General features: G+C 39.3%; 4 protein-coding genes across 4 annotated transcripts; 1 reads left to right on the forward strand and 3 right to left on the reverse strand.

Annotated features, from left to right (window-relative positions):
• Positions 1–220: 220 nt before the first annotated feature.
• Positions 221–901, reverse strand: LOC149953794 (mite group 2 allergen-like Ixo r 2). Its single transcript, XM_090169844.1, has 4 exons — positions 823–901; positions 649–750; positions 402–580; positions 221–318 (listed from the first exon to the last, which is right to left on the reverse strand). Exons 1-4 carry the CDS (start codon positions 899–901, stop codon positions 229–231), a joined length of 450 nt encoding a protein of 149 aa, XP_090025970.1. The 3' UTR covers positions 221–228.
• Positions 902–12,733: 11,832 nt separating this feature from the next.
• Positions 12,734–13,796, reverse strand: LOC149953795 (uncharacterized). Its single transcript, XM_090170283.1, has 5 exons — positions 13,565–13,796; positions 13,383–13,496; positions 13,161–13,274; positions 13,028–13,102; positions 12,734–12,964 (listed from the first exon to the last, which is right to left on the reverse strand). Exons 1-5 carry the CDS (start codon positions 13,660–13,662, stop codon positions 12,817–12,819), a joined length of 549 nt encoding a protein of 182 aa, XP_090026409.1. The 5' UTR covers positions 13,663–13,796; the 3' UTR covers positions 12,734–12,816.
• Positions 13,797–18,165: 4,369 nt separating this feature from the next.
• On the forward strand, positions 18,166–19,061 carry LOC149953796 (uncharacterized). Its single transcript, XM_090170284.1, has 2 exons — positions 18,166–18,381; positions 18,450–19,061. Exons 1-2 carry the CDS (start codon positions 18,213–18,215, stop codon positions 18,926–18,928), a joined length of 648 nt encoding a protein of 215 aa, XP_090026410.1. The 5' UTR covers positions 18,166–18,212; the 3' UTR covers positions 18,929–19,061.
• Positions 19,062–19,515: 454 nt separating this feature from the next.
• On the reverse strand, positions 19,516–20,820 carry LOC149953797 (uncharacterized protein F54H12.2-like). Its single transcript, XM_090169845.1, has one exon. It carries the CDS (start codon positions 20,818–20,820, stop codon positions 19,516–19,518), a length of 1,305 nt encoding a protein of 434 aa, XP_090025971.1.
• Positions 20,821–22,119: the final 1,299 nt, after the last annotated feature.

Genomic DNA, 22,119 nt, shown 5'->3' on the forward strand with positions numbered 1-22,119 from the left:
AATTCCATAAGAAACTTATTAAGGATTATCTAGCTTCCGTTCATTTTTAGTTTCAAACGGAGGCTCTACGCCCCAGTGGCCGAATCTGTGCTGCCGTTAACACCTTTAGTGAAAACTACCAATAACTTGGTTTGCCGAGTGAAACCCAAATATGAAAGTGGTAAAATGACAGTTTTATTGTACATACATATACAATACATGATAAAAATATTTACAGCATTCATTTCTTTATGCCTTCGTGATGCGGACCTTGAGACGAGCGCAAGCTAGATTCTTTCCGTCTTCGTTCACGCCCTTGTAGGTGACTTCCATCAGTTGCTACAAGATACCCAAAAAATCTCGTGATTAAGCGACGAAGATAAATTATTTCGTTTAACTTGAAACCGATTAGAAGAACTTACGGCGGGGATCATCTTGTGGATGTGGAAGGTGGAGGCATAGGTGTAGATATTTCCTGGCTTGACGGGACAGGCGGGTTTGATCTTGCCCAAGCAGATGTCCTCGTTGTCCTTGGGGAATACCATCTCGCGACCACGCAAGTTGCCAGTAATAGAGGTGGTCGCCGAACTAGCACCGAAAGCTGCGAGAAAACGAACGACATAAGAATCAGGTGTAGTCAAGTTGTCCAAAGAAATTGATCGAACTTACGAGCACGGATGACAGCTTGGATCTGGATGGTGGAGCCATGTTCGAAGACGCAAGGTACGCTATTACAAGGAGTCACGACCAGATTCAACATACTTCCGTTACCTACGAACAAATTAATGTATTAACTGCCCTGTCTTAACCCACAACAAATGATTTACAACCACAGCAACATACCACAATCATTGAATTGAACAGCTACGGCATTGACCATGACGAAACTCGACGCTACGAGAATTACAATAATAGAAGACATATTTCCGCGATCACTTTTGAACAATAAAATAGTCAAAATGAAAACTATTAGGCGACCACAGCTGATGAAATGCGGCTTCGTCATGTTTCCCGACTTCTTTTATACCCGAGGTCTTACCGACTGGGAGGGTTTGGGCGACCATTTTTTAGTGAAATAATATTTTAGCTTAAAAAAACTTTATCAAACAAGTTGGCAAGCCAAAAAATACCTCTCCTTGTAAGAGTTTTCCTGTGATTTCTTTGATTTTCATTCTAGCGATATGAAAGGCAATGTCTCAACGGTAAACAATCCGCCTGTAAAAATATGTCCCAGGGTAGATTCCTGACCACGACCGCATTTTAAATTAAAATAATTGATTAATTTTGCTTTTAATTTTATTATAACCAGGCGAGTCGTCGCCTGGTTATATATAGGTACCTCGACTTTTAACATTAAACTCGTTGCCTTCACGCTATGGGAAAGTTAAGGGAAAAGTAGGTGATTTGGGTTGAGATGCCATTTTGTTTTTTTTTTTCACTATAGTAATTTTTCCACGCGGTTACAGGTAAAAAGGGTTGTTGTATAGTGATAAAACTTTTAAAGGAACTGCGATTATAGTTTCATTGAGTGCCTTTGCTATATAATTTCTATTAAATTTAAATAGAAAATTTATAATTAATTTTCTAAAAATATTGAATATTTCCAGATAAATATAAATAGGTCTCACCAGATGGCGGTAGCGTTTTGGTCAGAAATTTTAACCTTGTTGTGTTAGCCTCTTTTACTGACTTTAGTCCATGAAAAATAAAATAAAATGACATCCATATGCGGTGCATAAGATCGATATTCTTAAGCCTTGGACTTTTAGTAAAAAAATACGTGATATAAAAATGAGCGTTTAGCGTGGTAAATTGTGGTGTAGTGGTTATAGGCGTTAAATTTCGTCGTAATGTGATGTATTCGGGTCTAGAAAGGGCGAAAATTGTTAAATGGGTGTCATTTGGATGTTCGAATCCAATCCGTATCAGTAGGAGTGTTTAAATAAATATTAAATGTAATTAGATTATTGTAAATGTAATTAAATTATTGTAATTGTTGAAAACTTTCAAGTACATCAAGAATCGGTTACCGCAAAAGAAGTTGCAGAACAAAACCCCATTCGAAAAACGCTATGGGTATACACCTACTGTGAAACATTGTAAGAGGATAGGAAGCCAAGCGCATTATTTTGTACCGAAACAGACCCGTGTTAATAAATTTGCGGATACAGCCAAGAAAGGCATACTAATCGGATACGCCACCTCAACACGTGGGTATCGCATCTGGGATCCAAACACTGACAAGATTATTGAAAGCGATAATGTCAAGTTCAACGAGACCCATACTGGGCAAGGAGCGGAAGACCTCAAGACTGATGACGACAACCGTTCAGAAGATAATGTACGATTTTCACTTCAGATGGTGAAGAAGAAATACACGGGGTCAAGTCGAGATCCAGGAAAAGGATTACAGCGCCAGCTTCACCAACACCGCCAAGAGGACATTCTCCTTCACCACATCCGGAACACCCAGCCAGCCAAGAAGAGACTAGTGAAGATGAAGTGATTGATCACATCACACCTGGTAGACCAGCAGCGACAGAAGAGAAGGAATGGCGACGTACAGCTAGACAGAGAACGACTGGAGACACAGCCGGAAGATATGACATCTACTATAGACATGGAGATATGAAGCGATGTTTCCGAAGTAGACGAGAGCTTTTAGAATATTGCAGAGAAAATGAGATCGATATTGACCCAGAGCTAATTGACTACTCTACGAAAAACACATACTCGGGAATTTGTGATTTAACACCGCAACAGCGATCCGACGATATCGGCACAGATCCAGATTTGGTTTTCCTGAGGGATATGGAAACATGCTTCGCCAATGTAGATGATCCCACAACATACGAAGAAGCCATGAGTGCTAATGACTCAGTGCAATGGAAGAAAGCCATGGATGACGAAGTGCAGACACTACAAGAAAGAGACGTCTTCACGCCAGTTCATAGACCAGACAAAGTGAAAATACTCGGTAATAGATGGGTATATGTCCGAAAAAGGAACGAGAATGGACAGATTGTTCGCCATAGGGCACGATTGGTCGCACGAGGTTATGATCAACAGCAAGGAACAGACTATGAAGAAATATACTCACCAGTGGTCGATTTATTATTAGTCCGTTTATTTCTGTTTGTACTTGTTGTTATCCTGAAGTGGTCAAATAAACACATAGACATCAAAAGTGCCTATTTGTATGTCGTTTTAGACCAGAAAAGCTACATGGAAATACTAAGAGGGTACGAAACGACTGACAACAAGGTATGGGAAATACATAAAAGCCTCTACGGGCTTCGTCAATCAGGACGTTGTTGGCATAATAAACTTGATGAAGAACTGAAAATGATGGGATTTCAAGAACTAAGATCATGTCAAGGCGTATATCGTTTCCAATGGGATTGTATCATTCCGGTATATGTAGATGATATCCTGATTTTAAATCGAGATCAGCAAGTGATGACCAAAATCCTGGCTCTGCTACAAGGAAAGTTTGACACCCAAGTCCTAGGAAGAGTAAAAACGTTCTTGGGAATTGACATACAAATAACCGAACAAGCTAGGACTCCGAATGTCACAAACGAGATATATTGACCATTTAGAGAAACAGTTTGATGGCATTCCCTACAAGATGACCTACGAACCTCTAAAATTTCGAACGGTGATCGCGGGATCTAACCAAGAAGAAGAAGAAAGGAAAGAACCACAAGTACCTTTTCGAAGTATGATCGGGCGGCTACTATATATAGCACGTCATACTCGCCCCGATATATTATATGCTGTGAACGTCCTCGCGAAATATAACAATAACTATAACCTCGACACCTGGAATCATTTACTTCACTTGTGGAATTATATCATCACGACGAAGAAGAAATCATTATTCATGGAGTACACTGAAAACCCACAATTCATTGCCTATAGCGACGCCTCATGGGCTTCAGACCCCGAAACCAGGAAGTCGACATCTCATCATGTGTGGAAAAACACCTATAGCTTGGAAATCAAAGAAACAATCCCTCACTGCACTGAGTTAATAGCGGCTGTAGAAACAACCAAAGAACTCCTCTACATAAAGTGTATTCTTAACGAATGTAGAACGGTTTTCCCTTCCTCCTTATCCGGAGAGATACAGATGAAAATAGATAACCAGGCTGCTATACAGTGCATGAAGAATAAAGTTGACAATGTGCGTACAAAATATTTAGATCTACGTGTGAAATATTTACGGGAACAAGTGGCCGAAGGTTTATTTACAATCGTGTATGTCAACTCAAAAGCTAACCTGGCAGATATATTCACCAAAGCCTTTCCGAAAGAAAGGTTACAAGTGTTGACTGATTATGTGACTGACTGAATATGTGAAGCAGGGGGACTATGTGGTTTATGGGAAAGCGATTATGCTTCACATATGGCAGCCTTGTTATATTTTGTTTTTGATTTACATTCGGCCCTTCGAAGTGAAAGGGTCGTCTGCTATTTTTGTGTTTTTCATTACTCTTTTTTTTGTGTGCTTGAATACACCTCTCACACGTTTGGAATCAGTTGTTTCTCCCCTACTTACAAGGAGACGACCCGAGGTGTTACACACCGATTTTGTTCAAACTCGGGGGATTGGTAGACCTTCATGTAACTTGAAAAATCCTAAAGGGAATTTATACAATGGGCAACGGTTTTGCCATGGCATCGAAAAATGATTTCGACAACATAAAATGGAAATTTTTCCTATTTAAGCCATATCGGTTCATTTTCACCCATTTGGTTCAAATTGATCAAAATGTGATCAATTTTGATTTTCTTCGTCAATGTTTAACAATTTTTTTAATATTTTGGTTTTTTAAAATTTTTTAAATTTTTTAAAATTTCTCACATGGGGGACCCTTGGAATCGGTCCTTCCCCAACCCCAGGGGGCTACACGTCGCTCTTCGCGCCGTCGTTCTTCTCCGGACCATTTTCCCCCCTGCCCGTAAGCCACTACTATTTTATCCCCACAGGTGTTTCAACCCCGCCTTCATACGGCACGGCACTTTGGCCGGTCATTTTTATCACCACTCTCGTCGGGTTCATTTCGATTTCACGCCATGAAGCCCTCTGCCCAGCGCCGTCGACAGCGTTTTACCGAACACATCAAGCAACTTCAGAATGCAGCTCCGCTCAATCCTCGAGTGATTGGTCGTAGGGAAAAACAGCAACGCCGGAATCTGCGTCGTCAGCATCGGCTACAACATCCCGTTACCCCTCCAGACCAACCAGTGGATCTCTCAACCACCTACTTAACCACCGAGGTTATCACGGACTACGTTGACCCCGCCGACGCCTTTCTCCTTCTGGACGCCAGCGATCGCCGAGACGGCTCTTTCTCCGACGGGAAGCTGTCGCTACAACGGACCAGGGAGCTTCTTGGACGGACGAATCAACAGACGGACCAAGAGAGGGATCTAGCAGGACCGCCGCCGCAAGCGAGGGGAAGAAGGGAAAGTTCGAAAAAAACCCAAGCGTCACTGGCGGACAATGGGGCCCAGGGTATAAAAGGAGCTTCAACGCCAGCCGGAGGGAAGACTTCTCTCAGCTCTCTTAGTGGGAAATATTAAGGCTGAAAAGCCAAGCCCGCTAAAGAGCCGCTCACTTGACCTGGGACGCATTAGGCGGAAAAAGCCTGCCCTAAGTTACGGGAGCCTCCCGCGAGCCACAAGTTCGGCTGAGACCCTTGCGCGTGTACATAAGTTCTTGCATTATTACTTTTATATTTTCATTGTAACTAAACATTCATCCCTGTAACTTTTTAACTGTAAATAAATATTCATCATCAACTCGCAAATTCATGTCCTTATTTTCTACGCTGACAATATGATCGTCATCAGGAATCGAACCCGGGGTACATTCTTATGACGCGGACGTTTTACCATTGACGTCTACATCTAAATACCAGTAAAACAGGGATAAAAATAAATGTAATATTTGTTTGGGTGGGAATATTATAAACATCTTACGTAGATGTTTATTTTGTTTTTGTTTCTGTTACTTTAATGTTTGATATTGCATTGGGTGTAGTATAACGTTACTTCTGCGTATTTTGAATGTGTGTGACGTTGAAACAATTCTAACTTTGTTAAAGCTTTGTTATAAATAAAATGTTTCAATGTATTTAGCATCACATTGTTTTATAACTTGGCCATTAGCTTGAAACTCTTTAAGCCGCAACCTGATACATTTTAGATGCACAGAGAATTGGCGCCATTTTACTAGCGCACAGCTCGCGTAGGAATATCACTCTTAGCGGAAGAGTATATTAATGGTTTTTAAAGTCTTCATTTCTTACGTATGAAATTTTAAAGGTCAAATCTTGTTTTAGCGCAGTCAGCAGAGATAAGAGGGTTTAAGGGTAGAACCTGTGGGTGATCGACTTTGTTAGTTTTTGTTATTTATTTAGGGGGTTTCCTTATCGTCCTAAACATAGTTGTAATAATGCAAAGGCGTTTATTTAACGTTTATTGATATACGAGCTGTCGTTTAGTCTCGTGGCTCTATGTGCTTTGTTGATGGTAAGGTTTTTGCTTCTTGTTAATACATTTGGTGTATATATTTGGATATCTACGATTCCTAATGCAGTCATTGATTTCCTGGGTGTGCGAGTCATTATATGATATAGGAAATTGGACGGCATTGGTCTTTTTCATGCGGTATGTGTCACAACGTCAACTGGAAGTCTACGAGTCGTCCACTACCAGATGTCAAATATAGCTATTCTACGGTATCTTCACCAAGGGCGAGTGTTGAAATAAAACAAGTTGGAAAGCCAAAATATACCTCTGCTCGGAAGAGTTTTTAATTTTCAGTGAAGCGTAACTGTATCCGTGGTTATGCGATAGAACCCTCACCTGTCGTTCAAGAGGGCTCGGTTTCGAATCCCGGCCGATTAAAAAATTGTACTACACCCAATGACGAAAAGAGGGCGCTTTTGGAAAAACCTTTTCCCTGATTCTAAGAAACTGCGTACGCAGTGATTACCCTTTGCCTCGAAAATGCGAACGCGTTCGCAGGCCTGACAGACAGACCCACAGACAGACAGACAGACCCACCCACCCACAGACAGACAGACACGGTGGTTGTATAACCCCTCCTATGGTACAAAGTCCCCTCGGAGAGGTAAAAAATACAAATTCCCTCTGTAGATATTTCTTTCATTAAAATTTGCTTCGTATTATATTCAACTGATAAACTTGTACTGTAAATAGGGTTAAATTCAATTGTGCATTGTTTTAGTACCTCTAACGCACTGTTGTAACTACTTAATTTATAATATTCTGAAAAAATTATAATCGGTTGTTTCGTCTCAATTATTTTAATTATAATTAAAATTTTATACCGGGCGGGATAGAACCGGGATTAAGGTTTTAGTAAATAACTCTGAATTGCGGAGATCTATCTTTAAGGGTCATATCGATAAATTAATACCACTAGGGACAATTCTTCCGAGGAGAGGTATATTTTGGCTTGCCAACTTGTTTTAAAGTCAAAATGATTAATACAGTTTGTTATACCAAAAAAAAATTATTTTAGTATTGTGAGAATCGAAAATATTACCACTTGCTCATTCTTTTATTAATTGTTTAATTAATTTTAAGGCTCCTAGATAATTTATTTTTTCTGTTCTTTACCCTTTGAAAAATGCAGTACTAAAATATAAATGTTAGATATGATTGAATTGATCTGCTATAACGAAGCACCTTATTTTTACCGAAATGTTTTACACCATGTTGGGTTGGTACCATTGAATTGGGAATAATACTGCTAGAATTACAATTACGATTTCGGTTGCCATGGTTACGCGGGACCTGTTCTGATAAGACTGTATGAAATTCATCTTCATAATTAGGCGGTAGAGCCATCTATATTTTGTAATGTAATGGCTGAAAATAAATAATTATTGGCTAACTCACCGTAACTTGAGTTACAAAGGATCGTGTTGACAGAATAAAATTATTTTTAAACAACTTCAAAGGTTTGTTTGTTACGATAAATCATACATTTCAATTTCGCATCAGATTCGCGAAAAAATTCAATTGCAATATAGTTTCCACCACTAGAGACAGATGCCGCCACGGTAGAACGATAAAGTTGAATTGTCTCCTTATTGAACGAAATTGGTCCAGCGCCAGCCAGATTTAGTTGTACCTCTATTTATTCCCAACTCAATGGTTGGTACAGGTGTTGTCACGTGAAATTTTCTGAGAGATCAAAAGTTCAGTGTAATAAATAAACATTTCAAATGAATACTTATATAAATTTTTAAAAGAAATCTAGGAAACTTTCTAAAGAAATAACTTTTTTTTCAATAATTTTAAATATATTTATATTGTTGCTTTATCGGTATCAAAACTATTCAAACGATAAAAATCAGTAGTTTTTAACTAACAATGAGACTACCCGAGGTGTAACACACCGATTTTGTTCAAACTCGGGGGTTAAGTAGGCGTTAATGAATCATGAAAATTCCCAAAAGGAAAAGTTTCAACGGGCATTAGTTTTGCCATGGCAACCGAAAATGTTTTTGACAACACAAAATGGAAAATTCCTTACCGAAAAAAATATGGGATTTTGAAAATTTCTAATGGTGCCCCCTTGGAAAATTGATATATTTAATTTTTTTTTCGTCAATTTTGATAAATTGTTTCTAGTTTTTGCATTTTTAAAAATTTTTAATTTTTTGGAAAAATTACCAAAGGCCTGAAGAATTCGCAACAAAAATTGAAGAAGCCACTAGGCTGCAGAGCAAATGCAAGGAATGGTTGAAGCAAAGAGCTGGTAGAATTACTGCATCACGGATGAAGAGTGCATGCCATTCAGATCCGGCAAACCCTTCCGTTAGCCTCATCAAAACCATATGCTACCCTGACAAACAAGTAAATGGTTTTCGACAAAACATGTTGTAAGTGATATTGGAACGAACGATATAAATACGTTGAATTTAACCAACAAACTGTTTTGTTTTTTTCAGCAGCCCGAAAGTGGGAATATGGTTTGTTGCGACAACAAAGACTGTGATAAAAAAAGGTTTCATTTCGATTGTTTAAAAATAAAAAAAAAGCTCCAAAATGTAAAGAGTGGTTTTGCCCAGACTGCAGAAAGTTCAATTTCTCTAAATCAAAACGAAAGAGCTCTACCAAAAAAAAAAGCTGTTAAGTGATAAATTTGTGGTAAAATTTACTTTGTGATATTAGGCAGATTAACAGAACGTATTAGAAGTTTTTAAATTTATAATTTTAAATACGGTTTTGGTAAATTGTTTTAAAATTAATTTTTTAAGTAAAAAGTAGCTCATTCAAACATAGATGTCGCACTGTTCTCCATTAGTTGTTAAATCGAAAGTGCGTTCACAGCTTTTAAAGACTTTTTGTTGGATAAAAACTTCCTGAACATTTTGTTTAAACTATTAAAAAGGTCTTTTAATTGAATTTTCGAGATTTACATAAAAATTTCCAAAATCAATTTACTGTTTTTTTATATGGACATAAATTTGTTAAAGCGCAAGAAACTCTAGCAATTTTATCAAGGGGCGTAACATTGTCACCTTTCTTTTTAGTTACCATTTCAACCGGCAAGCAAGCTTGTAATATTTTGTATTTTTTTCTAACCAAGCCTATAACTCTTTCTACATGAATTGGTAGATGCGCTATTTTCCTAGTATTCACGATTTCCAAAGCCGGTAGTTGATCTTTTCCTTTGGTAAATGCTGGTATTGCTAATTTAGCACAACAGAAGCCTAAGGTTTCAGCAATATCAAAGCCCCGGTCTGCCAAAACCAAATCATTAGGCAACAAATGTTTTAGTAAACCAGAATGTTCCGTTAGATATTTATCACTAGTTCGTCCCCCCAGCCATCAGAAATGAAACTAACAGAACCTTGAGTATTGTGGTGTTTGTACTGTGAGCACGTTATGGCTCTAGGAAGGAGTGACGTTGGCCTATCTATGAAAACCTCTGGTGGCATTGTTTTATAAAGATTTTCCCGTTCAGGCCAGTAAACAACATTATATAGGCGTTTATACATGGCCTCAAGCCACTTATCAAATATTCTACTTGTCGTTGATTCAGAAATTTTAAAACGGTACCCTAAATCTTCAGAAGGTAAATTCAATCGTAAGCGCGTTAGAAAAATCATAAATTCTTGAAACTGAGTCCAAGAGTTGCGATATGAAAAGGATACATTTGTGCAAACCAATTTGAATAAATTCATTAGAATTGTAAACCATTACAAACCAGTGTAAAATTTTACCATTTCGTCATTTTCTTCAAAAGTCTTCTCCTTGAATTCAAATTGCAGTGCTTTTGGTCTAAGAGCGTACAATTCTTCTCGCAAACACAAATTATCTTTCTCTAGAGCAACTATACCACACGCCGACAGATCAGTTTGACATTTCACAGTGCGCGTATAATTGTAGGGATCAGTATTTGTAGTAATTGACACCGACACATTAGAGGTTGACGTTGAGCTATCCTTGGTTGACACTGAACCATCGGCAGTTGATGTTGAGCTGTCTTTGGTTGAAACTGAACTATACAGTAATAGAGTAGAGTTATACGTAGCTGGAGTAGATATATACAATCGGAGCCAAGTGATTCATAGTGGCATTATATCGAGATGCAAGTTCCACAATCCATAACCGAAGTTCCATGGTTTATTATAGGCTCACTATTTTCTTCAGCATTTTCTTTATTACCCACTACCAATGCTCCTCTGAGCAGTTTGGAGATTTGGGCTGCCTATTGGGTGGGCTGTTCATATCAAGGAGTAAACGCCGTTTCATTCTAATATTTCCTGGAGAAACTCCTCTGAAAATAACCTTTTCGTTCCTATCATCCAATTGCAAAGTTGGTACCCAGTCAGGATTTGAATCATTCAACAATTTGGCAGGTTTTCCTGTAATTTAATTTGTATTAAAAACCAAGGTTTAGCAGCTGAGAAAAGCCTAAACTTACCAGAAATAAAATGTAATCTACAAACAACTGTAATTGGTTTTGCTGTGTGCTCATTAACATCCTCACGATTAATATTCTCAAACCACTTCAGCCTCCGTAATGTTGATAGTTCCTTAGTTTTAGCGCACTGATTATTAATTGCGGCTGGTATTTTAAAATATCACAGCCTACTCTTCCACTTTCTTTTACTGTTACAACTACTGATGGTGCACTTAGACATGGTAGAAAACTCCAATATTATAATAATTTAATTAAAACCTTTACTTACTTGTATCTTTTATCTCTGGAATTTGTGACGTCGAAAGCTGGAGGCACGCCACTTCTTCCCGCCCCAAAGGTTTTCCCCCCAAAACCGGCGCGTCCGCGTGAGCCAACATTAGAGTGCAGCAAGCATTTTTACGAACCTTGTGTGACACCTACCGGTGAGAAAATTAATTTTCCAAAACCGCGAATATTCGTTTAATTTCACTGCAATTTATAATACCTAACCAATATGCTCTAAAAAATTCTAAACACTAGGAAAAATATTTTTTTGAGAAAAAAGCCCTGATCGAGCAAATTGACACACCCTGTATTTGCACAAATATATTTGCCGGTCGGAATATTTTTGGCTTGGGATAAATTTGAAATAAAATATTGTAGTCACGTGCAATCAAGCTCTTAAATTATAAAGATAATAAATAATTAATAGTAAGATTTATTTTATCCTGTCGGGGGGGGGGGGGTGGCTACCCTATTCAATCATATAAATTAAGTCCTAACAAATTTGACGCCCCGGGGATTTGAATCCGTTACTACAAGGGTGATAAGTACTGAAGATACGTTTCTAACCACACGACTAACCACACTTAAAACAACAGTTTAAAGTTTCATTGCAGTACTTACGAAAGTAACATAGGCTTAGCGAAAAGATGAGGCACCACCTTAGCACCAAGTTAACGACCGACTTTTAATGCCTTTCCACAGGTGGCCTTAAGGGAGGCTAGCCCAACAACGATAAATTATTATTAGTAATACCGACATCTGTTGTTAACGTTTTACCAACGTTTAAAATTAATTTCTTAAAATAATTTTAAAACTTTAATTTAAATTTAAATACACTAATTGTAGCAAAGCGAATGAAATTACAAGTAATACAGATTCCTTTAAAGCTTTAATACCAATAAATTATGCCGTTCTTAAGCTATAGGTTATTATTTCGATTAGTAATAATTTCAACACTTATTAAGTATTAGAAAATTCTTTACCAGTAATTAACGGTAGTTTAAGTGATTCTAAAGAAAATCTTATGGAGCAATATTTTATTGACTAACGTAACTGCCCTTTCTCAATGTGGGTTTGAATTAAAGCAAGACTAGTTTGTAATCAATAATTGGTTATAAGGCTTGATGTCAAATTGAATACCCACACTCGCGCAACCTATTTAAAAGTAATTCCATAAGAAACTTATTAAGGATAGTAGTAGGAGAGTGTATGTTCAAGCACTAGGGGGAGCAGGGGGAGGCAAGGGGGAGAAGGGGGAGCAGGGGGAAGCAAGGGGGAGAAGGGGGAGCAGGGGGAGGCAAGGGGAGAAGGGGGAGAGAAGGGGGAGAAAAGGGGGAGAAAAGGGGTCGATACTTAGAGGACAGAGAACTGAACTACTTTGATATATCAATACTTAGAGGACAGAGAACTGAACTACATTGGTATATCGATACTTAGAGGACAGAGAACTGAACTACTTTGATATATCAATACTTAGAGGACAGAGAACTGAACTACTTTGGTATATCGATACTTAGAGGGTGGAGAATGATGTACAATATGCTTACTATTTAAAAATGCAGGAGTCAAATGTCATATCGAAACATATTTATTCAAAATTCGACGTACTCCATCATGTTTTGAAGCACTATATTGATGAGCCTCAACATCAGCCCCCCGTCTCTTTCCGGAACATTTCCTTCCGCTTCTCGGAGCTCCCAGCGCCTTCGTATCACCAATCTCCATAATCGGTCAACAACACTAGGAATATCATATTGTTAATACACTATAAAGAAATTTCGGGTAGTATTTTGAACAACATACTGTGTGCCTCGCACGTTAGGTTGAGGGTGAGGTGTCTCGTCCGCCTCCATCTGTGCATCAGCATAGGATTGTCCGCTATAGAAAAATAAATTAATACACCCTTCCTAAAGCATAAATATATTTAAGTCCGTACCTGTCGCTTATAATTTCTGATATTTCAGCTATGATAGCTAACAATAGGTTATCGGCACGGTCCCCGGGAACATCTATCATGGGGAAAATCTCCTCCACTATGGAATTTATGATACTATTTTAGAACAAGGATAAAATATGTTAAAACTTTAATACATGTCATAGTATAGATGGCATTAAAAAAAAAAAAAAACAAAAACAAAATAAAAACCCAAAAACATACGTTATCCCATTGGCATTATTCCCCGTTACGACAGAAATCATTGCGTTCGGATTTGGTGGAATTTCCTCCAAAAGCGAGGGACTCGGGGCGTAAGGGAGCGTGTCAGCATCAGAACTACGCAGAATTAATTTTACAATAGAGAAAAATGTGGATTTAACCAACACATAAAATATTATACTTACTCATATTCAGGTTGAGAGGACGGCAGCCTAATAGCAAAGTCGATATCGCGACTGTACTCTCCGGAACTCTCTGAATAAGTCCTGGAACGCTTAACCATTTTTAGAAAAGTGTCTTGTCGATTTGTGATTCTTAATTTCAAGCGTGTCTGGTATTTATACCAAGTTTACCCTTTCTATATTATTTCAAGAATCATTCCAATGTACAATTTATCGGCCTTCCCGGTTTGTTTAATAAACAAACTATTTATTTCACCATTATCTCTTATCATTTCTGTTGTTCATACAGTTCAATTATTGAATACGAATTTTGGAAACTTTTGAGTAATTTGTTGAGATTATGGTATCAATGACGAATCGTCATTAGTCACTTATAAAAATTTTGATTGGACGATCTTAAGGTGACGTCAATCTTCATATCTTCCATGCACAAATAACAGCATTTTTAAGTATTTAGATTGCGGAAAGTTTTGACTGATATCATTTTATATCGTCATCCTTAATTAATTTTATTGGATGGCGTTAATCACGTGATAATAGTATCACGATATAAAAGAGAGGACGTATATGGGATATCTATCCATTATCGCTTTGACTTTAGTCAGCCATCACGATTCTGTACCTAGTAAATAAAATTTCAATTATAATGTTTCTCTGTGAACAATGTCCCTCTCAGTTTTCCGCGAAAAAAAATCTTTTCCGTCACGTTAGTGAAAAACATGACGAAAAAAGGTTTTCGTGTGATGAATGTGGAGCTGCCTATACCCGCCGCGTTAAATTAATATCCCATATCCAGAAACACCACCGTAACTCTTCGGATAACCAAGAACAAAGATCCGATCCATCTGTTGATGGAGCCGTTCACTCGCCGCGAGCCGCCGGCTCACCTACCGAAGTTTCCAACCAAACCGTTCTTCCCACTGTACCGGTAACTCTCCCCTTCGTACCGAAGCATCTCAACGCTATACCGGCGACTCTCATGCCAGCACCGAGACCTCTCCTGCCCGTACCGAAGACTCTCAGCGCTGTACCGACGACTCTCCTGACCGCCCCGGGACCTCTCGTGCCCGCTCTACCGTCGCTCGACCTCGCTCCGTCGACTCTCAACGCTGTACCGACGACTTCCCTCTCCGCAGTGAAGGCACTCAACGCTGTACCAACGACTTGCAACGCTGTATCGTCTACTCACCCTGTTGGATCGACAAACGATGTAATTACCGCTAATCCCGATCCGAATTATCGAGAAGGTATTCATTGGAGTCAAGAAGCCGGTCCCTCCCATCGGGCTGACTACGTTCCTAACCAAAATAGACTAGTACATCGCGTCAAACGTTCACGACCCGAATCGACAGGAACTCCAGCTAAAAAAAGACGGAGAACGGACTCTTTCAATTTCAGGGACAGTCAGTTCAACGATGATCTTTTAGCAAATATTGTTTACCAGGAGATACTAGACAATGAAAACGACGAAAATGCGGGAGAATTTATGCAGCAGTGGGAATCGGCGAACCAGAGTACTCAACCGGAAAATCTCGACGAAAGCGCACCCGCGCCGGATCAATTGGAGGAGATATTCGCCCTCGATGATAACGTCTTCGCCGCACGTTTCACCCCATCGCGAGTGGAAACGGATGTGGAGCTTTTCATTACACGTCATCGACATGCGATTAAAAACTACGTAATAAATAAGCTTTCAATCAAGAAGGGATTAAAATGGTACCTAACAGTCCGATGTCGATACACTCGTCCCTTGGCCAACGAAGCGGGATTGGCCGAGGTAATGCCCTATTTCCGTGGATGTTCCTACGCCACGTTAAGTCCGGAAGTGATAAGTGAACAAATCGATGAGAGTATTAAAAAAATTGCGCAATCTATGGCGGAGTTCGAAAATCAGGGATCGGGATGGGTTTTGGATCGAATTCTTTTTCTCCAAATCAACATTATCACCTACGCACCGTTAGTGGGTGGATCTTTCATCGAAACACCAGTGAGACTCGTCAACAAAAAGGCTATCATCAACGTAAGAAATAATGACGAAAGGTGTTTTCTTTGGTCGATTTTAGCCAAACTGTATCCCGTAGAACGTAACCCTAATCTCGTACGCAACTACATTCGGTATGAAAACGTATTGAATCTTTCGGATGTTAAATTTCCATTTGAATTGAATTCGGATCGGATAAAGAAATTCGAAATCAACAATGACATTTCCATTAACGTATTCGCGTACGAGGGTGTAGTTTTCCCGCGCTTCGTGAGTGAACGAGTCGTCGACGAATCTCGACAAATAGATTTGCTACTTCTAGCCGAAGGGGGAAAATTCCATTACTGTCTGATAAAGAGTTTAAGCCGCCTCCTTAGTGACCATACCAAAAACTGTAGAAAAACCTACTATTGTCGCTATTGTCTCCACCGTACGGCCGGAACGAACGCGGAAAGTAATCACCAAATACACGTGGATATTTGTAAATCACACGGACCTCAACTAGTCAAGATGCCTACTAAAGATCCAGTTCTCGGGTTCAAGAAATATGGATGGTGCCAAAAGGTAATATTAAATTTTATTTCGAATTTTTGTTATATTATAGTTTACTAACGATTATATCCTCTAGGTACCTTACGTAATATACGCCGATTTCGAGGCTATTTTACCTAAGGCGCATACTTGCATGCCGGATTCTACTTTATCCTCCACTACAACATTATCCCTCCACATATCATGTGGTTGGAGCTATTGTATCATTGGTCCGGATGGGAAACCTAGCGAGCCCGTAACGTATAGAGGCGATGGAGCTACGCTTCAATTTCTAAATGCGCTTCAACGGGAGGAGGCGATCATACTCGAGAGGATAAAAGAAGTCAAGCCGTTGAATCTGACAGCCATCGAAGAGACGTCATTCCAATCCGCATATATGTGCTACGTTTGCAACAAACGATTTACATCGAAGGATATCAGAGTTCGCGATCATGATCACTATAGCGGTTCGTATCGCGGGCCAGCCCACCAAAGTTGCAACCTTATGCTTAAAGCTCCTAAGCACATTCCAGTATTTATGCATAATTTAAGCTCCTACGACGCGCATTTAATAATGCAACAAATCGGGACGGTGAAAGATAAGGATATCAACTGTATTCCAACAAATTCAGAAAGATATATTTCTTTTTCTCTCGGAAAACTACGGTTTGTCGATTCGGTGAGATTTCTACTCGCCTCATTGGAAACTCTAGTAGCCAACTTATCGAAAGGTGGAGCGGCCAAGTTTCCTATTCTCAATTCCAAGTTCGCGCCGGAGGAAGTCGCTCTGTTATTACGCAAGGGAGTGTATCCGTACGATTTCATGGACAGTATCGGTAAATTCGCAGAAACGTCTCTACCTCCAAAGGAAGCTTTTTTTAACATCCTCACGAAGGAAGATATAAGTGAAGCTGACTATCAACACGCTCAAAATGTGTGGGATACATTTGAAATCGAGAATCTAGGTAAATAGATCTTATTTTGCCATGTATTTTATTTCCCAGTATGTATTTTATATTTCATTTTATTTTCATTTTTAAGGGGAATATCACGATTTGTACGTCACTTCCGATTGCTTACAGCTCGCGGATGTATTCGAATCGTTTCGAGCCATCTGTTTAAACTACTACCGTTTGGACCCTGCACATGCATTTACTGGACCGGGCTTTGCGTGGGAGAGCGCCCTCTTCATGACGGGTGTTGAACTCGATTTACTCTTAGACCAGGATATACATTTGATGATCGAGCGAGGTATACGCGGAGGGGTGTCGATGATATCACACCGTCACGCTGTAGCAAACAATACGTATTTACCAGAATCGTACGATCCTGAAAAACCTGATACTTTCATCACATATCTAGGTATATATATATATTTTTTATTTATTTTAGAACGTTTAATTAGTTAACTATAATTTAATTATCCCTTTGTATCCCTCCCAGACTGTAACAATCTTTACGGGACAGTAATGACCGACCCCATGCCGACGAAAAACTTCAAGTGGTGCGAAGAAAATCTGGATAGCATCCTAAACCATCCCGACGACCATATCAAAGGATATATACTGGAAGTGGATTTGACATACCCTAGCGAAATTCACGACGATCATAACGATTATCCATTAGCTCCAGAAAAGCGTCCAATTTCAGTCGCGGAACTATCACCATACTCCAAGACGCAACTACAACATCTTAACATTCCAGTAAAAGACAGTTTACCTAAGCTGGTTCCAAACCTAAACGCGAAGAACAACTACGTCGTACACTACAGGAACCTTAAATATTACGTCAGTAAAGGGATGAAAGTTGAAAAGGTTCATCGAGTACTGACGTTCGACCAGAGATCCTGGTTACGGGACTTTATCAACTTTAACACTGAGAAGCGTAGAACAGCAGTCAATGACGTGGAACGAGATTTCTTTAAATTACAGAATAACTCTGTTTTTGGTACGTATATTCACCTTTCCTTTAAAGCGAAATTATATTGTATTTCTAAAAAATATATATATATATATCCAATTTAAAGGTAAAACGATGGAGAATTTGCGAAATCGCATCAATTTTGTTCTCGCACAAACTCCGGAAAAGGTCACTAAAAAGGCGAATTCACCGGCATTCGAACGGTTTACGATCTTTAACATGGACCTTGTTGGGATTCATTTAAAAAAGAAGAGTTTGACCCTGGACCGACCCATATACACAGGATTCACGATCCTCGAGCTCTCCAAACTCCTGATGTACAGATTTCATTACGATGTAATCAGAGCGCGGTACGGAGATAAGGCGAAACTCTTATTCACCGATACCGGTATGTTAATTTCTTTTTAAAGGGATATATTTAAAACAAATGTATTAATAAACGTTTCTCTTTAACAGACAGTCTTACTTACGTCATTGAAACCAAGGATCTGTACAAGGACTTTGGAGAGCAAGCCGACAATTACGACTTCTCCGCGTATCCCCAAGACCATCCGCTGTATAGTGCGACGAACTGCAAAGTTCTAGGGAAATTCAAGGATGAGCTATCATCGGTCCCCATCCAAGAGTTCTGTGGCTTAAGGCCGAAGATGTATTCCATTCTATCATCCAATGGGGAAAAGAAAACAGCAAAGGGCGTCTGTAAACGTGTCGTCAAAAAATACGTTCGACATGAGGAGTATAGGGATTGTCTACTCAACATGAAAGTCACCATGGCGAAAATGACGAATATACAAAGTAAAAAACACGAATTATTTACAGTGCAACAGTCCAAACTATGTCTTAATCCTTGCGACGACAAGCGGTACATTTTGGAGGATGGAGTGACGACTTTGGCTCATGGTCATTTCAACATTCCCGCGCAACAGATTGATTAACCCGCGCCGCGCGATAAATTGATGATTAACCCGCGCGCGAAATATAAATATCTTAACACGCGCACGCGATGCTGGGGCCCACCCGCCCGCCCGCGAAAGAGTTTGAAATGAAAAATAAAATTATTTGAAAAACTTTATTGAAAATCTCTTGTACATGAATTCTTCAATCATACCATCGTTCACATATGTATTATTCTGAAAATTTGACACAATATCATACATTTTAATACCCCTACATCTATTCATAGCGAAATAAACGCAATATCCGCCGCACGTTTTACTATTATTACTTTGAAGTTGTATGGAATTAAAGGTAACAGTTTTGCTATTTCTTTCAACGAAATGGTTAAATTTAAAATAGTCTGGTGGGTGACCAAAAGAGTCGTAGAATTCTGTATTTTGCTTGGAGGAGAAATAGATGACAGTCCAGTGCTCTCCGTTAGTATTCGATAGTCCGGTATTGACAACGTAGAGAGAAGGAAATAACTTCACGCATTTCGGTAATTTATCAGCCGCAAATACACCGCGAAATAATCCTTCGGTGTAGGAATCACGTCGTAAAATTTCGGTTAATTGAAGCGTATCCATTAGCTGCTGTAATCAAAGACTACAGTTCTATTTTTGTCGATTTCTACGAGGTTTTGATATTCAGCGTAGTATAGTACGGTGACCGTTTTAGGTAAATCTCGATCAAACTTTAATTCCAATCTCACGCTTCCACTCTTTATCAAGTGAAAGTGATCCACCGAGTGAGAAAGATCCGGGGTGAGGTCGAAAACGAATAGGCAATTTCCTTCGGCGAATTCTTCACGGTTTATTAGGTTACCTTCGTCAATATTAAATTGTCCAGTTTGAAGAAACAGGTTGATGTACGACCTCATCCACGTATTATTCGTAAAGTTCGGAGTTAAAGGTTTATGTGGGATGCAAGTACCATCGACGTATAAAGCTATATGGTTTACACCGAAGTTTTGAAAATTAAACGGCGATTTCGAATAGTCTCCTAAATAAGCGCTCTGTTCTAATAATCCAATTACGACTTTCTTAGGAATTTGAGAGTGGAATAAATTGTCGCGTGTAGACATTTTTGATCCCACCGGAATGGAATACGTATTACATTCAGATCGAATAATGGGGTACTTCATGGTTCCACGTTCCAAGGCTTTGGCGTGGGCGAGAATAATTTCCGGAATTAGTTTAACTTTCCTGATATACAGCGTCGCTGTTTCGAATTTAACTTTATATTTCACGTCGCCCGACGATTGTATACAAAACTCGTTTGGGTTTTTGATAAATCTGAATCGTAGATTAAGCATATTCGGTAGAAATCGTGATTGTTGACACATATCGGTGTGGATGGTCCCAATCATATCAATTGTTCCCTTTCTCGAAAACGCCATTCTTTTCTGAAATCCTTCGTTGCTCGTTAGTACGTCAAAATTTCCGACAGTGTCCTTGTAGAAGAGAGAACTAGTCAAAAAGCTTTCTTTGGCGGGTCCTCCGAACGTTAAAAGAGTTTGAATAATGCTTTTATAGGCGTAATTCTGAGCGGACACTGTAACTGATCTCTCATTCATAATTAAATGAACTTCGCTGAATAAACTGTGAAGGAACAAGTTTACAGGACCAACGGTTTCTTTTTCGTAGTCTGGAACGGTTCCCCCAGATTTCACTATTCTCACTTGCACGTGGAGAAGTGTCTTAGACAGATCTAAATAAGTCTCGGAGTTTCCAGGAATATCAAAATTAATGTTCGAATTTTCGTCCGCGTTAGAAAAGGGATTGAATTCCACCCATTCTCCACTGACGATTCCCGTTTGCGTGAGTGGAACCTCGAATAGATCCAATTCAGAGTTGGTACATTTACCGGACTGTTGATGAATTAGGGCCATTATTTCGAGAATATATCGGAATGTTTCGGTATGCGTCTCTTTCGCTTCTTCGCCACGACTGAACTGACGAGTTGAATCTTTCCACGCTTTCTTTTTATACCGTTTCCAGACATTCTTTGTCTTACCATATCCTTCAACTCTGAAAGCGTCTCCTTTCCGATAGTCGTACCGTGATTTTTTAGTGAACTTTTTATCGGGACACCGCTGGCGACGTCGTCTGCTACTTTAGCGCCGGTCTTCAAAAACTTTTTCCCCAAGAATATCGCCCCCTTTTTTAACATTGGGACGGCTCGACGAAAGGCTGACGCCAGTATATTCCCTAATCCATAACCGCGTTGCGTCGATGTTCCCTGATAAAATGGGATCGAACCGTTTCCAACTTGAGATCGATAATAGTTCTCATAGTCGAGGGTATTATTCGAACCTAATTTAACCTGATTTAAATAATACCTTTCGTAATCAGTCTCGCTTTCTCGGGCTACGGTTTTCATGGTGCGTATCGTTCAACAGCCAGTAATGAAATGGGAAGGTCGCATCCGTTCAGGTTTCCTTTTATAACATTGCCCACGTACGTCTTGGTCTAAAATGTAGAGTAATATGAACCTTTCCTCTTTCGAACTGAATGGGTGTACCCAATTCGGACAAAATTTGAATTTCGATGGTTTGAAATTTATTAGTCGCCACCGGAATATAATGTGGTTTGATGAAATCTCTATCAACGGTGTCTCCATCTTTTCCCTGCACGCTCACGATTCTTAAAAGTGGAGCATTGCAGTCGCCTACAGCACGATTTTCAACGATATCGGAATAGATGAACAGGGAATGAAGGCCCACGTCCAAATCGACGGTATATTTCGAAAGCGTTTCTTTTTTGCTAAGTGTGAATTCCACTTCAGCGTTTCTCGTAAATCCAAGTATCGTTGCTAAGATCCCGGACATTGTTAAGTAGACCTTATTCTCCAATTTTACATGAACTTTTCTCAAGTGTTTAACGTAATTAAATGTAACAGGAAACACACGTGTAGCTGCATCACTTAGTATAGCATCCCTTCTTTTATCAAACTCAAATTGCATTATTTCCAAAAGTTCCGTAACACATCCGTAATAGCCTTTGGGTATGTCTATATGAGTCGGAAACTCACGTTCTTTGTTCTTCGAGAGAGTTACTATACAATCCTCTCTTAGATTATTCCACGTTCTCGGATAACTGATTTCGGCCAGACCAACCTCGTAAGAACCATGAAGATGTACGCATTCTGGGAGATATGTATGGAATTTACTCATTGTATTGCCTTCAAA

The sequence above is a fragment of the Leiobunum rupestre genome, chromosome 3, assembly GCF_980474605.1.
Source record: "Leiobunum rupestre chromosome 3, qqLeiRupe1.1.hap1, whole genome shotgun sequence".
In the NCBI taxonomy this organism is placed as follows: domain Eukaryota; kingdom Metazoa; phylum Arthropoda; class Arachnida; order Opiliones; family Sclerosomatidae; genus Leiobunum; species Leiobunum rupestre.

What these genes read in the sequence shown, in the direction of transcription:
- LOC149953794 (XM_090169844.1), bottom strand. Translation starts at nt 901, where the DNA reads ATGTCTTCTATTATTGTAATTCTCGTAGCGTCGAGTTTCGTCATGGTC. An exon ending in TGTTCAATTCAATGATTGTG is followed by an intron (nt 751 to 822) that starts GTATGTTGCTGT and finishes ATTTGTTCGTAG; the next exon opens with GTAACGGAAGTATGTTGAAT. An exon ending in CCAAGCTGTCATCCGTGCTC is followed by an intron (nt 581 to 648) that starts GTAAGTTCGATC and finishes GTTTTCTCGCAG; the next exon opens with CTTTCGGTGCTAGTTCGGCG.
- LOC149953795 (XM_090170283.1), bottom strand. Translation starts at nt 13,662, where the DNA reads ATGGTTAAGCGTTCCAGGACTTATTCAGAGAGTTCCGGAGAGTACAGT. An exon ending in AATAATGCCAATGGGATAAC is followed by an intron (nt 13,275 to 13,382) that starts GTATGTTTTTGG and finishes GTTCTAAAATAG; the next exon opens with TATCATAAATTCCATAGTGG. An exon ending in CCTAACGTGCGAGGCACACA is followed by an intron (nt 12,965 to 13,027) that starts GTATGTTGTTCA and finishes TGATATTCCTAG; the next exon opens with TGTTGTTGACCGATTATGGA.
- LOC149953796 (XM_090170284.1), top strand. Translation starts at nt 18,213, where the DNA reads ATGGACCTTGTTGGGATTCATTTAAAAAAGAAGAGTTTGACCCTGGAC. An exon ending in ACTCTTATTCACCGATACCG is followed by an intron (nt 18,382 to 18,449) that starts GTATGTTAATTT and finishes TCTCTTTAACAG; the next exon opens with ACAGTCTTACTTACGTCATT.
- LOC149953797 (XM_090169845.1), bottom strand. Translation starts at nt 20,820, where the DNA reads ATGGCCCTAATTCATCAACAGTCCGGTAAATGTACCAACTCTGAATTG.